Source organism: Ammospiza nelsoni, chromosome Z (assembly GCF_027579445.1).
Source record: "Ammospiza nelsoni isolate bAmmNel1 chromosome Z, bAmmNel1.pri, whole genome shotgun sequence".
In the NCBI taxonomy this organism is placed as follows: domain Eukaryota; kingdom Metazoa; phylum Chordata; class Aves; order Passeriformes; family Passerellidae; genus Ammospiza; species Ammospiza nelsoni.
The window spans coordinates 79,391,251-79,409,127 of NC_080669.1; the positions used below are offsets into that span (position 1 = coordinate 79,391,251).

General features: G+C 59.1%; 1 protein-coding gene across 1 annotated transcript; it reads right to left on the minus strand.

Moving 5' to 3' along the window:
* Positions 1 to 240: 240 nt before the first annotated feature.
* On the minus strand, positions 241 to 10,667 carry PHF24 (PHD finger protein 24). The gene is made up of 8 exons (XM_059493170.1): positions 10,270 to 10,667; positions 4,963 to 5,335; positions 3,692 to 3,877; positions 3,156 to 3,234; positions 2,847 to 3,049; positions 2,387 to 2,553; positions 2,064 to 2,165; positions 241 to 1,958 (listed from the first exon to the last, which is right to left on the minus strand). Exons 2-8 carry the CDS (start codon positions 5,329 to 5,331, stop codon positions 1,862 to 1,864), a joined length of 1,203 nt encoding a protein of 400 aa, XP_059349153.1. The 5' UTR covers positions 5,332 to 5,335; positions 10,270 to 10,667; the 3' UTR covers positions 241 to 1,861.
* Between the last annotated feature and the right edge of the window lie 7,210 nt (positions 10,668 to 17,877).

The window sequence follows — 17,877 nt, forward strand, 5'->3', positions numbered from 1 at the left end:
GCACTCTCCTTACTCTATGCTTTCCTGGGGAGACATGCAGCACCCCGAGTCTGCTGGGTCCTGGGTGCACGTGCAGTGCCTCCTGTCACTGCTGTGGGACACTCTGGGGACAGGAGGCCCAGCTTGCCTGATGGGACAGTGACCTGAGTTTGGGGTGGGATTTTAAACAGCAGCAAGCTGTGGGTGCCCAGAAATGCCTGCAGAGAAGCCAGAAGCCCTGTAAGCACACCAGACAGAGGCTAGCTGGACACAGCTGTTTAATGAATGTATCTCAGTACGGATAGGGAGTTGCAACCCACGCACCCACGGCCGCCTCCTCGCCATGGCTCTGGCCACATCTCGGACCTGGCATCCGAAATATCCCCATTGGCGCTCTGGCCACATCTCGGACCTGGCATCCAAAATATCCCCATTGGCCTGGCATGCCAGGGTGGTAGAGGAAGATGTCGTGGCACTGGTGCGCCTCCTGGTCTTGCAGTGGGGGAGACCCTGGAGAGGGGAACTGTGCCCTGGCTGGGGGAAGGGGGCTGACTGGGATGATGCCCACAGGGCATCAGGGATGGAGGTGAGGGAGTGACCAGGCTGCTGCAAGTGCATCCCTGGCCTGTGTACACCCCAGGGCCTCCTGGCTGAGCCACAGAACACCAGCAGGGAGAGGCTGAGGGCACTGCGGGAAAGGGATTAGAGGGGCAGGAGCAGCTGCTGGGACTGCCATAGGACCTGGGCATCCCAACCCTGGTGTGTCTGGGGCAAGGCTTCCGGGCTCCCTGCTCCTTCATCTGTGGGCTGAGTGCATCTATCACTGTGGGCTGCCAAAGGGGCCCAGTGAATGCCTCATCCCTGCAGCTGGCACCTGGGGGGACTCTGGGCTCTGCCTCCTCCTCCTCCTTACCACTAGCACTAATGCTCCCAGCGAGGCAAGGCTGCCCACTTGATGCGGAGGGTAGAGAGCGAGACTGAACAGGGCTAGGGTGGGACTGGAATGGCAAGCAAATGAAGAGCATCCCTTGGAACCAGGGGGACAGGAGGGGATGAGGGATGCAGGGGAGTGCTGCTGGCAAGATCAGAGGCACAGGGGGGTCCCCTACATCTGACCTTGCTTTCCTATCCTCTGATGCTTTCTGTTACCAGTGCTCCTTCCTACACCATTGCTGTTGGCATTAAATAGTTGGTTGCCAGCAGGGAAGGGTTGAGCCATGCCAGGAAACCGTCTCTTCCAGCCACTAGGTGTGCATGCAAAAATGGACCTACTGCGCTCCAACCCCTGTTGGAGTAGGGCAGGGATGTGAGAGACCCCAAAGGGAGTCAGCCACATCCCCTGAGGATCCACCACGCTGATGAGCTGAGACACTGCTTGCCGCAGACCCGTGGGTGCTGCCTGTGGCACGCAGAGGCTCAGCTGTGCTGCCCCATGATGCTGTGGGAGGCTGGGGACACACGGAAACTCTGGGTTCTGCTGTCACCCCACAAGCACCCAGGGCAGCCCCTGATCTCTCTGCGGGTCCCTGGGTGCTGTGGGGACAGGGATTATGGGGGTAGGCTGTTCTCTGCCCCTTGTGCCCCATGGTGACCCCGGGCACAGGACCCTTGCCCACCGTGGTCCCTGCAGGGCGCAGGGAACAGTGGGGACACGCCCTGCCCCGCCCTGCTTCCCCCCACCAATCAGAGACCCAAGAGCCTCTCCCACTCCCTCATCCAATCAGAGCCCGGCGCCCCTTCACAGCCAATCCAAGGGGGAGGCGGGGCATAGGGCAGCATGGCCGCTTCCCCACCAGCCAATGGGCGCCTGGCTGTGCCCGCGGGGAGGGCGTGGCAGGTCCCCATGCCGGCGTGGCACCGCGCCCTCGAGGCGCGGCCGGCTCTAGGCGAGGGGCTGCAGGTGCAGGGCGGCGCTGTTGGGGCGCGCGGCCAGGATGTAGGCGACGTTCTCCCGCAGGAATCCGGGCCAGTCGATGCTCCTGCGGGCACATGTGGGCTCACTGGACACCCGGGCAACACTGCTCCCCCAGGGTCTTCCCAAAAAATGGGGGTGTCCACCACCCCCCCAACCATCCCTGCCTCACCTGGTCTCCTCCTGCTTTGTGGCTGGCAGGATCTTCTCCGGGCTCTTGCCGTTCCTGCTGCTGGCGGGGCTGCCCTCTGATATGGGCCCCACATGGCTGATGCTGTGGCGTGGAGGAAGATGCTCTTCATCCCCACTCCATTGAACCCCAAATGGTGGTGGTGGTGGGGGAAAAGGATGCACAGGGCTGGGGGGCCATGCAGAGAGAGATGGCGGGAAGCAGGGCAACCATTTGTGTGCTGAGCCCCTTTGATAGGTGTTGGGACTGTGTTGGGAGTCCCCAGCTGGGATATTACCCCTACACCAGGGTGGGCATCCCCTCACCTGACATTGCAGGACAGCATCTCCTTCTGGTGCTTGCGGAACCAGCTGTGCCGGGCCTGGCGGCACTCAGCCTCCCCGATGAAGCCGTCGTTGTCCTGGTCCAGGGCCAGGAAGGCTGTCCGTGCCCGCTCCCGCTCCTTGGGTGTCAGCAGCCGCAGAAGGGCATTCTAGGGGGGGTCAGAGAAGCGAAGGTGGAGCACTCATCCTGTGGGAACCTCCCTCCTTATATCCCCAAAGCTGTAAGGGTCTACACCCTAATGCCATGGTCATGGGAGTCAGCCTCAGGTGCCACAGCCAGGGGTATCAGCTGTAGGAGCCAGCTTTGGGAGCTGTGACCATGGATACTGTGACTGTGGATGCCGGACCCAGGTGCCACAGCTGCTGGCCATGGTAGCCAGCCCTGGGTGCTGTGACCATGTGTGACAGCCATGGGAGCAAGCCCTGGGTGCCACAACCATACCTGTGGCCGTATTTTCTGCAGCAGCTGGATGGACTCGTGGGAGAGGAAGTCCTGCCACTCAATGTGCCCCTTCTTGTCAGGGTCCAAGGCGTTGAACTGCAGGGCTGCCTGCTCCTCCTGTGCCTCGGGCATGGTCCGCTCAAACTGCTGCTTGTGCACTTGGTGTTTGTAGTGCAGGAAGTCATCCAGGGTCAGGCAGCTCTCTGCAGGGGACAGATTGGCTGTGCTGTGCTCAGGAAGGAGGGGGGGACCCACGTCCCCACCTGCTTCCCGCAGCCATCTGGGACCCACCGCATGGAGGGTACACACCTGGAATGATCTTGCAGTTCTTCAGGGTCTCCATCAGGCTGTACATCTCTTCCTCTGTCAGCAACAGATTGAGGTTGTCCTGGGTGGGGGGCAGAGAGGAGCCATGAGGAAAAGACATGGGTGAGGGAGCACCGCTCTGTATGCCAGCACTGGGATCCCTTGAAGGTGAGTGGGTGAGGACACCAGAGAGATGTGCTGTGTCACCCAAGGGTGCTGCAGTGGGATGGCTCCATGCCCCTGGGCTTTGGCCATTCCAGCTCTGCTACAGCATCTCATGTGCCCACAGTGTCACATCCTGCACCAAGGTTCTGAGGAGCTGCCTGCAGAGGTGAGGAGGTGGCAAAAGGCCACTGTCCCCTGCATCTGGTGACCCCATCAGGCCACGGTGGGTGGTGGGAACTGGAGAGCAGCACATACCCTATTGCCCCAGAGCAGGCTGTGAGGTGGGACCCTCATTGTGTCCATGTGGGGCACAGTTCCCTGGGGAGCACCCACCACCCAGCAGCAGCCTGGTGTCCCCCTGTCTGGGCACTCACGCAGTAGTAGCAGCTCCAGCCGGTCTCGGTGTGCGCGGTCTCTGTCACCTCCACGGCGCTGTCCTTCTGCAGGTAGCCCATGCGGCGCAGGCAGCCGTCGTGGTACACCCGGTGGCAGATGCGGCAGGGGAAGAGGCTCTCGGCTGTCCACACCTCGCAGATCTCACACATCTCGTCATTCAGGATCTGGGGAGGGATGGGCACAGGCTCAGGAGAGCAGTGTGGGCACGGGCTTGGCTTCTCCATCTGGGCGGTGCTTTGCAGGTGGGGGTGGATGCTGAGAGGGGAAGATGGGAATGTGTGGGGCTGGTATAGGGAAGAGGTTGTTGTAACAGAACCTGGCTGGTCAAGTTAGAGGAGGGTGGGTGTGTTTGTGGGGAAGACTGGTGGGTGGATGGGTCTGGCTATAGGGTTGATGGGGCTGTGAAGCCGTAGGTTCTTTGCAGTGTGTTACATGTGGGTAGCTGGACTGTAGGGTTGTACATTGGCTAGTCTTTAGGGTTGTAATTATCGATGGATAAGCTGTAAGGTTTTCCACACATTTCCATTTCCACTTCCAAACAGATGCTAACCTGGGTATATTATCTAGGTACCCTGTGTAATTTAGCTCAGGGTGTGGTTAGACACTGGAATAGGGCCCCCCAGGGTAGTGGTCACAGCTCCAAGCCTGGATAATACTCTCAGGCACATGGTGTGATTTGTGGGGTGTCCTGTGCATGACCAGGAGTTGGACTTCAATATTCCTTGTGGGTCCCTTTCAATTCAGGATATTCCATGTGTTTATGGTGCCATATAAGGGTGTAGGTGGGCTGGGGGGTAGGCTTGTTGGGTGGGTGGCTGTATGTGTAGGGTTGTGGGTGTGGATGGGTGGGTTGTAGGAGAGGGTGGATAAGCTGTTGGGTTGTAGATGGGCAGGAATGTTGCGACTGAAGGTATGGAGGGATGGCGTGAGTTGCAAGCTGGTTGACTGTAGGTGGATGAACATGTAGACCAAATTGTCCTCTCTTCCCCATACCTAGAACTGCCTGTGCCCAGCAGTGACTTCTCCTTTTCCAGACACCCCAGGGTGCCTCCAGGGCACATCTGAGCAGTTGCACCCCCTCCCAGTGTGGCACCTCCACCTGCCCAGCCTGGCTGCTGGCCCTGTACCCCACCGAGCCACCCCGTAGGGCTTTGCGAGATTGTCACTGCCTGGCAGACACTCAGATGCTTGTGCACCTCCAGCCCTGTCCCCATCCCTCCACACCGTCTCTGTGGTTCCATCCGCTCACCTGCTCCCTCTGCTCCAGACTGATGTCCGGGGGCTCATCATCGTGGAGCTCCCTCTTGGGCCGGATGAAGGCTGGTGGCGTGAACCTGTTGGCCCGGTCGAACTCCTCTGGCTCCACGCCGCGGCCATCCCGCAGCCGCTCCCAGGCCGCCTTGCCGGCACTGCTCTCCTCCGGCTGGGAAGGTCCTGCCACCGCTTCCTCATCTCCCTCTTGCACCTCCTGCTCCAGCGTCCCCTGGCGTGCGGTCCCCGCCTCCGCCCGGCGCCGTGTCGATGGCTGCTCCCGCAGCCCGTCCTTGAAGGCTGACACGGCCAAGCTGACCTTCTGCACCCTCTCCACCGTCTGCCTCCTGGACATCAGCACCCCCATGGCTCTGCGGTGGGAAGGAAGGTGCTATGTCCCTGACCCCCAAAAGGGTCTCCTGGTGGTTTTCCCCCAGCTGTCTGAGGAGCAGCTCAGGGCAGGGAAAAGTGGGGTCTTTGTGACAAATTGACAGTGGGATCATGGTGGTGGCCATGGGGAGGTGGATTCCTGGCCATGGAGGGTCTGAGTGGGTGGGGGAGTGGGACAGAAGGCAGGGAGATGGTTTGGGGGTGCCTCCCCACCTTGCTCTATAGACTCCAGCTTCACAAGAAACACATCCAGGCCTTTTCCATGCCAGATCAGTAAAACCCAGAGGGACTAGAACCAGCTGTAACCCTTCTCCTAGCGTGCATCTCCTTTCTGACTTAAAGACAATTTCTGTGGCCACTCAAGGGTGAAAGACATCCTCTCTGCAGCTCTGCCCAGGACTAGGTCATGGCAGGTCTGGTGCTGACCCCTCACCTTCTTAAATTCCTCTTCACTCAGCTGCCTCTTCTTGCACTCACATGTTTGTGTGTGTGCTGCTGCTGTGATCACTGGGCATCCTGCAAGGAGCCATGTGGGGAGGCTGGGCCAGCCGTAGGAGGACTGTGAGGGTGCAAGAGGGAAGGAGAGCAATGTATGGGACAGGGGCACATGGAACCCAAGAAGGATGTTTGGCTTCAGTGCCAGGGGAAGATCACCTCAGGATAAAATGGGGAGGCCAACAGCAGTAGCAATAACAAGTTGGACTCTGTCTCACTGGGTGTGAGCTGAAGCTGGGGAGAAGCAGAATTTGGCCTCCAGCATTGTGGGGCACAGCATCATCTCACATGGGTCCAAGGGCTTCCCTTGTGCCATCCTGAGGTTCCACCATGGAAGAGGCTGCCCTGGGAGCAGTGGTGGAATCACCGTCTCTGGAAGTGTTTAAAAACCATGTAGACATGGCACTTAGGGATGTGGTTTAGTAGTGGCCTTGGCAGTGTTGGGTTAATGGTTGGAGCCGATGATCTTGGAGGTCTTTTCCAGCCTTAATTATTCTCTAATTCTTTGCTGCAGCAAAGAGGCACTTCCAGCTGGTGCCCAGGGACCGGGAGGCAGAGCAGGGAGATTGGAGCAGCAATCTCCCTCCCCGCCAGCCCCGGCAGGGAAGTCCCTAGGTAGCGGGATAATTAGCAGCACGCGTGCACGTCGCCGGGATCTCGCTGCCTGCGGGAGGACTCGACTCCGTGGGCACTGCTGTGGCAGGGAGCCTGGTCAGGGTAATTACAGGTACCCCGCAGCAGCAGGGCCGAGCGGAGCGGAGCAGAGCATGCTGGCAGGCGGCAAACACCACTGCGTGCGCACGCATGTGATTCCCCAGCCTCTCGCCACCGCCGCGGGACCATCTGCCTGCAGATTCCCACGCGCTGAGCCGGGGGTGCAACACGTGTGCTGTGGGCCCCGTCCTGCGCGTGGGGGTCCCAGCAGTGGGCATGGGTGTGGGCTGGGGTGTTGGCACCTGTTGGCCGCAGTGCCTGGCTCGGAGCTGGTGCCCGGCCTTCTTCGGCTCCCAGGGCTTTGCAAGGGTGGGAGCGGGGCAGAGCTGGAGGCACGTGTCCGAGCCACAGCAACAGCGTCTCTGCGGCTGTGCCAGTGGGAAGGAAAACACCTGGGTCTTTCTACCTCCTCGCCGTGCCACCACCCTCTGCCTGGCTGGCTCAGGATCACGTCTGCCGTGGTCAGGATCAGCTCTGCTGCTGGGCAGCATTGCAGCTCTGCCTGCGAGCGAGAGAGTCGAAGAAGTCACAGGGAAATCCCCCCAAGATCTGCCTTTGTCGGTCCCTGCAGCACCGAGTGTTGAGCAGATCCTGACCTACTCCTGCCCAAGGTTTGGATAGAAGTGGGGAGGAGAGAGTCCAGAGGGGCTAGGCTCACAGAGTGAAAAGAGGTGTGTGGCCCACAGCCCCCCAGTCTCCCTGGTACCCACACCCATGTTCCTCATCTCAGCGTGCTGGCAGCTTCTCCCCACGATGCTGCTGAGCTCTGGGTGCCCCAACCCCAGCCACCCTGCAGTGCAATAGAAGGGTGGCTGGTGTGTGGACTTGCTGTATTCCTCCCCAAATCTGTCTCTCCTGTGCGTTCATAGTCACCCACCTGCACTGCGCTGCTGCTGCAAGATCCCAGCCTGCCTCCCTGTTCCCTGTCCTCTCCCAAGCCTTCCCCGAGTGCCTTCTCCCACTGCCAACTGTGTGCCTGGAGCATGGACAGTGTCACTTCTGTCACAACTTGTGTCTCTTCTCAGCTCTGCTTGCCTCCCTGCCCCTGTCAGTGCTGCACAGCTGGATCCTGCCTGCACATCCAGGGCTGAATGGCTTCACCCTGAACTCAGTCTCCAGACTCTGCTCCCTTTCCACAGGCCCCATTGCTCCCCAGATACCCCAAACTTGTTCTGCATTGTCCTGACCCCTTTTTGCCTGTGCCCCATGCCCTGCCTGACCTGGCTTTGTGGGGTGGGACTTCACCTTCACATAGAACCTCGGATGACTTGGGGCCCTGCCAGACTTTGGGGGTCCCCCTTCTCCTGGGGAGGGAGGACCAGGGGCAGTCTCGCCTCATAGCAGCCCAGAAACCTGAGCAGCCCCTGTGTCCCCACTTGTCCTTGGGGGAAGGTGTCTCCGGTGCTATTTGTGTCCACCCCCCGAGGCAAACAGAACCACCACCTGTCTCACGGTGACCTAAGAGGTGCGGGGGCCTCGACCTTGCTGCCAGGCTGCACCATGGGGCTATTTTTAGGTCGCCCCCACAGAGGAGCTAAATCTGGGCACAGGCAGGAGCTGCCTGCAAACACCCGGCTCCACAGAGCCCTGCCAGCACCGGGGGCTGTCACAGTGGGTGGTGGGAAACTTCCCAACCCATTCCCTTGACCCCTTCCCCCTGCACCCCTGCCCTGATCCTTGGGCGACATCCGTTCCCCTCACTCTTCTCTTTTGGATTTGCTCTGTACTGCTTCATTCCTGCAGCAAAACACTGAGCCAGAAAGCACTTCATCCTCTTAGTGCCCATGGACACATCTTTCCCAGCTTCATGCTCCTCTCTACATGGGGGAAACTGAGGCATGGAAGCAAGGCTGGTGCAGCTGGAGTGAGAATTAAGCCTGTGTTAGGTACGAATGGGGAGAGAGCTGGTGGCTAGCACGGAGGCACCCTGGGAGAAGGAAACAGGGCAGAGCATCCAGATGCAAACAGAGCCAGCAGTGCCTGCATGGCTGCAAAATCTCTGTCCATGGCAGAGCACATGTGGCTTGTGCTGGGGTTAGGGGGTGCCCGGTTAGTGGTGGTGGCGGTGGGTGACACAGGGTGGGGGTGACACAGGGGCACGGGTGACACAGGGTGGGGGTGACACAGGGTGGGGGTGACACATGGGTGGGTGTGCGGCGCAGCTGGGGCGGTGTGGCGGCTGGGAACGCAGCAGGGACGCGTCAGGAGCAGCGCAGGGGGGCTGTGTTTGTTAGGGCTGGATGTGTCACAGGGGGATGAGGTGCGAGGGGTGGATGTGCTGCTTTGGGGTGAACGTGCCACGGCGTGGCTGGCAGTGCGGGGCGAGTGTTACGGCCCACGGAGGTGCTGCTGGGGTGGGTGGTAGCTTTGGATGCAGGGGTGTTGCAGCAGCTGTGGGAGAGGGGTGGTGTCTGTGGTAGCTGGGGGGTGTGGGATGGGTGCTTCTCAGGGGCTGTGGGTGCAGGGCAAGCTGTTGTGGTGTGCAGTGATGGCCTAGGGTCATGGGGGTGTGGGGCCACAGGGTCTGTAGGACTGACTGTTACCTGCCCCACAGTGTGTCCTTGGTGAAAGACCCTCCCAGCAAATGAAGGGTCAGTGGGTGTTTGGGGTGGTGCACCCTTGAGCAGGCACCCACTCCCAGGGGGATGCATCAGGGGTGTGTGTGGACCAGAACCCCCTCATGTTGCAGGATCTGGCTCCCTGATCCAGGGGGAAGGATGTGCCTGGTCCCCACAGGCTGCCAGGGGGCCAGGCCTCCTCCCTGCCCTCCCCAGGCTGCTGGGTCTTTTGCCCTGCAGTGCTGTGCTTTACTTAGAGCAGCATTACGGAACCTGGGGGCAGAGGGGTGGGGTACCAACAGGGAGGAGAACCCTAGGACCTCAGAGCCCATGGCAGCCTGGTCCCAGGTCTCGGTCTGAAGGGCATGTAACAGGGCTGGGAGGAGCTGCCACGGCTCTACCATGGCTCTTGCACATCTCTGCACACCCTGCCAATTGGCGCCTGCCTGGGGTGAGGGGGACCAGGCTGCGAAGGCAGAAGGCTCTGCTTAGGGGACATTGCATTCCAGCTCCTTGAGCTGGCTGCAGATGGCCACAGGGGTCTGCCAGCATCCTCTTGTCCCCTCTCCCGGACAGACAGCACATGCCAGAACTGTGGCACTGCTGGAACTGCTGCTGTGAGATGATCTATTTGCCATGGGGCAGAGAGGTCCGTGGCTGATGGTCTGATGGTCCCTCCCACCCTCTGCAGGGCTGTGGGAGTCCAGCGGGGATGTTGGGTGGGGGGGTGCTGTGTCCCAGTCCTGGGGGACACCAAGCCAGTGGCTGTTCTCCCTGCCGGATCAGGTTGCCCATCTTGCCGCGCTATGACAGATTTTATAGGTGTGTCGCACTCTTTCATCTCCCAGAGGGGGATGAAAATGCCGTGACAGCAGAGTCCCTTCCTCTGCAGCATACACAGCTCCTGCCCAGCTCTGCACTTCTCCTTCTCTTCTCCCTCCCCAGTACCCACATGAGGACTCCGATGCCTGGGCAGGACCCTCTCACCCCATCCTCATCCCCACTCCCAGGGATCCCGTCCCAGGAGCTCTGGACCCAGGATCCCGGGGGCAGTGGGGGAACCCACCGAAGGGTGACACAATGTGTGGACAGCCCATGCTACGCACCCAGCAAAGCACCTATAATGCAAAAAAAACCAACCCACTTACCAGGATCGGGGTCGCTCTGGGAACAGGAGCCCTAGACAGCAGTCCACACCATGTCCATCGCCGCTGCCTCTGGCCACGAGCCCCTCTGCGCCCGCGGGTGCTCACCGCATGCCGTGCCCCGCGTGCAAATCCCTGTCAGGGGATGGATGGAGGGATGGAGGGATGGAGGGATGGATGGAGCAGCGAGGGTGGTACCCGGGAAGCCAGAGCCCTGCACTTGCTGCCGGAGGATGCAGGAGGCAGCGCGATGCTGGGAGCGGATGCCTGTGTCTATCACACACACACCACACACACACACACACACACACACACGCACACACACTCTCTCTCTCAGAGGAAGCAGGGAGCTTGTGACTGGGGCTGAGCAGATGCAGCCTGGTTTGCTGTCCCTGTACCAATTGCTGCCCGAGCCGTGTTAAAAAGCTCTCCGAGAAACGGAGATTTTTTTTAACCAGGCTGACGTGTGCTGGAAGATACCAATAAAAGCTTTCCCTGCATCTCCTTTGGCCCCCTGGGTTGAACCGCCTTTCTCAGAAAAAACCTCAAGGATTACAGAGGTGGGACTGCATCCAAGGATGAGAAAAGGTCTCATCTGCCCCTGCTGCGGGGTCTTCCCCAGACCAGTGCCTCAGTCACGGGCTACCTGCACCTGCTTTAACCCAATGTCTGCTGGTCAGTGCTGCAGGCAGTCTGTCCTTCCCACACTATGGTGCAGCAGGGGCACGGTGGCTGCTGGCTATATGCAGCCCTGTGTGCCCAGTTCAATGCAAAACAAGGGTTTTTTTGTTCTTCTAGTCCCCAGGACTTGTTATATCACCTGGGTGGACACCACAGGGCTGCAGCAGTGCTGGGGGCATACAGGGGGCTGGAAGGGGTGATGGGGCAGGGGAGAGGATGCTGGTGGGGAGAAAAAGGCACAGCTCCAATGCAGCACCTTTGAAGGCAGAGTATTTGGTCCACATGCATCCCCAGCTGCCCCACATCAGCTTGTTGGGGATGGTCACTCAGCCCCCTTACACCTCACTGGAAGGGGGTGCTGCTGGTAAGGGGCTGCACTTTCCCCTTCAGGAATAGACAGGTTTACATGGGGATGATTTAGGGTGAAACAGACTCTGAGCTTCCTAGGAGCAGCTTCCATCCAGGCTTGAGGTGCATGCTGAAGGTGAGAGCAGAGGGCTCTGGGCAATGTGGATGCTGCAGGGCTGCCCAGCTCCTTGGCCAGTCTGGGCACAGCAGGTGCTGTTCTGACTGGGACATGGGGAAGCTTTGCTCAGCCCCACTACACTGTTCCTGTTCCCAGGATACTGCCTGGGGGGAGCCCTCATCCCTCCCTGGCATCCTAGCCCTGCCAGCCCCACAGAACAGTGGACAGCAGTGAGCAGCAGGGGACAGGAAGGGATGTCACCTCTCCCATACAGAGAGCATGGGGAGTGTGGAGTGGGAGACCTGGCATTAAGAACCATTTGATGACTGAAGATTCCTGGCTTCTGGAAGATGGGAAGAACCATCCCGGAGGTCTTCTACACCCCAAAACATACTGTGGTGGATGCAGTATGCAACACCCCTGGAGTGCTCTGCATGCCCAGGTGCAGGTCGCTGGGACAGGGCAGCCCTGGGGGGACCAGGTTCCACATGCTTGTGCCACATGCTGGTGCCAGAATGGTTCTTGACCCTTGGCTGCTATTCCACACCCTGTGCCAGCCCTCTATAGACTTATGGGCATGGACAGTGACCCCACAATACCCATATTGTCAATATGGACCCTTCCCATGGCTCACCTGGGAGTTGGCTGAGCTCATGTCACCTGCAAACAGATCCAGAGGCTGGGAAAGGCAGCATCTGGGTGCTGTGCTGCAATCTGAGCCAGTCCATGGCTGTCTTTCCCATGGCTGGGGATGCGCAGAGCCAGGCTGGACACACTATTATCTGTTTTCTGCTTGTGGCTGTCAGGTCCTGTCTTGCTTCACTTCATAAAATGTAGGATCCTTAATGCAGCCTCTGGGTGCCCTGCCCTGGCCCAAGGTGCCTCCCTGTGCTTCATCCTTCCTCAGGAATGCTTTCCTTTATGGTGAATCACATTTTGCATTATTTAGCCCGGGGAGCATGGTGGAAAGGTGTTGGGATGGCTGTGGGGTGGAGAAAGTGGATGCCAGCTGTCAGGGAGGCCAGCGAGAAACATCTTCACAGGCGAACCTTGGCCCCAGAGGACAGGAGAGGAGTGTGCGGGCAGGCTGTAAAAGCTTTTAGTGTCTCTGTGGGGAGGGCAGTCCCGGGGCCGAGTGCGGTGGTTCCGGAAAAGCAGAGGCAAGGAGGAGCTCCAGCCCCGCGCGGGTGCGCTGCCCCCCAAAATGAGAGCTGCAGCCCAGATCCGCTTCTGCAAGGACACCCTGTGCCAGATTAAGGATCGTCTCGCACCCTTTGGGGAGGAGGAGGAGGAGGACACCGTCCCCTGTCCTCTCCGAAAAGCCACGGCGCGGTTGGTTGGCTGCTCGCAGGAGCGGCACAGCCGGCAACAGGCTGGGGAAGCTCCTGAGAGGGAGCCGGCAGCGCCGGTCTGCCGGAGGAGGGCTGCAGGGGCGGAGGTGAGAGCTGAGCTGCAGCGGGAATGTGCATTTTCGTCAGCTCCTCTCCCCGCTCCCGAATCTCGCATGACGCCCGCGTGTAGGTCACTGGCTGCTGCGGCGTGTGGGCTCGCCATCTGCGGCGGCTCGGAGCGCCCAGCGCGGCCCCGCAGCTGCCCCGGCCCCCGGGGGACACGGGCCGGGGTCCGCCCTGCCGTGGGGAGGGATGGAGGGATGGAGGGATGGATGGAGGGAATGATGGGGTCCCCAAGTTTTGGCAGGAGCGGCAGCCTTGGCGCGCCTGCGCGAGCCGGCGTTCCTGCCAGCCAGCGGGGGGTGATGGAGGAGAGAACTTGTCAAAATAGCGAGATATCTTTTTTCAGGAGATTGCAAGTTTGGCTGATGGAGATAATAGTGTTGATGCACTGCGGGGAGGGTTCGGAGAGGCATCGACTCCCCTCATGGCAGCTGTTTCAGGAGGGAAGGATGATACCAAAATCAGCGTGAAATTGGATAAAAACTGGCTGCCTGAAGGGCTGCCGTGTCAGACTGCAGGCAGAGAAAGGCAGTGCATCGCCCATCACCTGGAATAAACGGTGCGCAAGGTAGACCATGCCTGGCTCCCTGCACAGCCTGTGCCCCCCATGTGTGTGGGGTCCATGCAGGGAAAGGAGCTCAGGATTTTACCCATGGAGCTGGTCCCAGTTGCACACATGATCCTGCTCTCCACTGGCAAACAAACAGGAAACCTCCTGGTGCTGGCTGCAGACAGCGCCTCTCAAGGCCACCTGCTGATGGCTGTCCTTCACATCCACTGACAGTTGTCCATCCCTGCCCCTGGACATTCACACAAAGGCTCCTTGATGGCCGTCCGTCACTCTCCTGTTCATCACTCAGGGGCTGTGCAGGAGGCTGATGGCTGTCAGCCATCATGTTCCCACATCAAGGCCAGATCCCTGACATGCCTTTCACTCGGTGCATTGATGCAGCTGTCCTCGGTGGTGCCACACCCTGACAGCTCAGCCATCCATCCCCACAGCCTCCAGCTCCCTGCAGCTCAAACCCGCGGGTGGAGGGGAGCTGTAGCCCTGTGCCACCTACCCCGAAAGTTTAAACCTGCTTCCCTTGGGGAGACTGATCCTGGAGAATCCTAGGCTGCTCTGATACATTCCCTCTCCCAGACCTGTCCCCACCAATGTCCCCCCTTTCCAGGTGTGTGTGTGAGGCTGCAGTGCCATTGCCACTCCAAATTGGTGATGGGGTGGGGACTGCTCCATGGCCCCTGCTCCCTGCATTCATCCTGCTGTGTTTTTGGGATGGTGATGGGGACAGGAATCATCCTGGCTTGTCCCCTCCCTCAGTAGCCAGAGTGCCCTAAGCAGGAGCTGCCAGATGGTGCCCACCATGGGTGCAGCCCCTCCTTTGGTCCCCATCAGCAACCAGGCAGTAGCAAACCCAAAGTAGGTTAAGACACCGTGGATGCTGGCTGTGTGCCTGGTGGCTGTGGCACCGAGCTTTTGTGCTCTGAGCTTTTCCCTCCCGTCCCACAAGGCAGAACTCTTGTTGGACATCATCACTGAGCAGCTCTGTTTACAGGGCAGGGTGCAAGGGCTGGTTTTGCTGTGCCTCCCCCCAGTGCTCCCAACAGCTTTTGTGGTACTCAAAAATCCCCCAGCACAAAACCCTGGAGTAGAACCTGTCTATTGTCAGTCACACAGGAGCAGGGAAGGAGAGTTTGCAGTCGAGGTTTGTCTGGATTCATGGCAGAATTCCAGCTGTGTCATGGCCAGGCACCACTTTGTGTGGATAGGAGGAACCCCTCCTTTGTCCAGCCACAGATTTTGTCTGAGGTCCTATTCCTGCCTAATCCAACAACCTCTCATGGAGCGTGAGCACAGTGTGCTTCCCAGGGTGGTTTTAGCTCCTTCCAGGGCCCTGACCTGTTACAGAGTTCAGTGCTACATCCATCTCATCCTCATCTGTGTCTGCTGCCATTCCTACCTCACTGCCACATCTCCACATCTGCTGGGCTGAGGCACAGCAGCCCCAGGTCTGCTGGACATGCATCTCTGAGCAGGCAATGCACCCTACCAGCTTCTCCAGCTGCTGGAAGGAGAAGATCCAGCCTAGATCCAGCCCATCCATCTTTTCACTTGTCCTCTTCCACAGCTACATGCTACTCTCTACTCCATGTGGTAGTCTTGCAGTCACAGTTTGGCTGTTCCCTTATCCCTATAGAACAGGCCTCTGAGGAGCCTTAGGAAGAGTATGAGGTGCTAAGTACCCTGTTCTCTTGTGCAGTCACTTGCCCACATTGCTCCTCCATAAGCTGCCTTCATCCCCACAGTAAGGGAGAAAAGCTGATGGAAGCAACTGTTCAGACCTCGGGAGGGAGTAGAGAGAAAAGATGTGGTCTGACAATGTCTGAGTGCTAAAATGCCCCATGAAGAGCTGGGAAGAAGGTTCAGGGGTGGGGGAAGCTGGGGGAAAAAGGCAGCAGCCCATCTTGCCCAGAGGACATATTCCAGGACTTGGATCTGCAGGGAGGTGTTCCCCAAGCTTGTGCTTATCCTGGGATGCCCTTCCTTGGAGTGGCAGGTCCCTGCAGAGCAGCTGGGGCAGGGAGTCATTGGTCTTTCGATCCTGCTTCTGCAGCTGGAGGCTCGCCAAGCATGGCCCTGATGAGATGAGGGTGCTCCTGCTGGACAGATAATAGCTGAGCAATTTAGAGCTCTCTCATCTAGGAGCACTCTTGCAGGCATCAGCTAAATGACCCTCTTCACAGGACCACTCCAGCCAGCTCCAGACACTGGGCATCCCTCACAGCTCATCCCTCTGCTCCACCTGTAAATCCCAGAAAATGTGGGTCTGGCCCCACAAGTCTCCAGGGACCCTCCTTTCCTAAGCAGAGACATGGGTGTAGTCAAATAGTGGAGACTGGTGCAGGGACTTGTCCCCCAGGACACTGATGGGCTCTGGAGAGCAGGATGGCCCCCAGGAATGGGGAGGAGGATCTAGGCTGTACTGGTGGGGGGAGTGCTGGGTTTGGACTGTGGGTTGGTGCAGAGTGTGGGTTTGTAACCCCACAGCACCCTGCAGGATGTGCACAAGCCCCACGGGAACGCCAGCCCTTCCTGCTGCCCCCCTGGCTGTCACCATGCAGCGTCAGCCGTCCCCACATCCTCCATCTCTGCCACGGCCTGTGCAGCATCCTCACAGAGGAGCTCTCAAGTGGAACGGAAACGCCTAATGAAGGCCGACTTCATTAACCAGGGCTGTCAGGGGGATGATTGCTGCCTTCCTGAGCCACTCTGTGAGCAATGAAGCTGTGTCAGAGGAGAGGAGAGGAGAGGAGAGGAGAGGAGAGGAGAGGAGAGGAGAGGAGAGGAGAGGAGAGGAGAGGAGAGGAGAGGAGAGGAGAGGAGAGGAGAGGAGAGGAGAGGAGAGGAGAGGAGAGGAGAGGAGAGGAGAGGAGAGGAGAGGAGAGGAGAGGAGAGGAGAGGAGAGGAGAGGAGAGGAGAGGAGAGGAGAGGAGAGGAGAGGAGAGGAGAGGAGAGGAGAGGAGAGGAGAGGAGAGGAGAGGAGAGGAGTAAATCCAAATACCTCTGCCCTGCTGGCAAGGGCACCATGATATGTTTAGGGAGCTGGGGACAAGCAGGCAGCCCTCAGGGCTGGAGGCAGAGCCCATCTGGCTCCAGAGGAGAGTGATTCTCCCTCTCTTTTTCCCTCTCCTCTCACACAGCTCCTTTCCTATGTTCTCCTCTTAGCTGAGAGCTGTGAGTGCTGGATCTGGCCATTGACTCCCCCTGGGGCACAGCTGGGTGCTGTTCTAACACACAGATGGGACCTGGTGTGACCTGCAGTGATCCCAAACTTCTGGATGCTGCAATCTGGGCAGGGACATGGTGCTTGCAAGTTGGTCCAGTAGGCTCCACATTGCTTTTGGCATCTCTGTCAGCCCTGTTCCCATACTGCAGCATGCTACAGACTGGCTTCCTGAAAAAGCTCCCTCTCCAAGCCTGGAAAACCTTTACCCATGTGAGGGGCTGTGCACGCTCCCTGTCTTCCCTCTTGGGAACCTCCAAGCACCCCTGATGGGGTAATTTGGAACAGCCCTGCAGAGCACCAGAGCCCCAGCACGCCACTGCCTCTCCTCTTAATCAGCTAATTGTGTGTTTGGGGTTTCAGGCAAGGGCCCCAGCCTGGTGTTGCCATACCAACCACATCAGCTTCACTTTCAAACATTTACCAAGCAGGCTTGAAATGTGGAGGGGGGAGTGGGGGGTGTGAATTAAAAGAGGAGAGGAAGCCAAACAGAGGGTTGAAGGGAAGGGAGAGAGTAAAAGGGCTGTGCCTGTGCCTTTTCCACTACCCCACGCTGAGTCCTGCAGGGCAGAAAGCTCTGATTAAAACAGCTCTTGCTGGGACTCGGAGGCTTTTTGGGGAACAAAAAATGCCCCAGCCTGCTGGAGACTGTCTGGGGCACTACTGGGGATGGGATCATATTGATTCCTTCAGCAGGGTGAGGGGAGGGCTGGGAGATGAGGATGCCCAGGACCCTGAGCAGAAGGGGGTATGAGTGGTGGGCGCTGGTTCTGGGGACCTGTCACCCCCAAAGCCGGCTGGGCTGGGGGTGCAGGCAGCTGGTTGGATGGCTCGATGGAGGAGGTTAAAAAAGGTGGCTTGGGCTGTGATGTGGGGCAGATCTTACAGCTCAGAGGGTCTGTGCCCTCTTTGTCCCCAGCCTTTCATCCCAGGGTAAAGAGCAGGAGCAGCTAGCATGTGCCTGCCCTGCTTTCTGGAGCTGGGTTGATTGTCTCCCCTGCTCTCTGGCTGTGACCCTGTCCCTCCTCTCTTCTTCCAAATCCACAACTTTGCCCTGCTTGATCTGTCTGTGAGCTGGATCAGCCCTTTCAGCTTCTCCATCCCTGCAAAGCAGGCTCTGGGCTGCTTTTCCCTGCCAGCACTGGTATGGCATGAGCCCTTGTTTGCCTGCCAGCCCTGCTGCAGTGTCTCAGCAGTGGCCTGCATGATGCAGGCAAGGGAA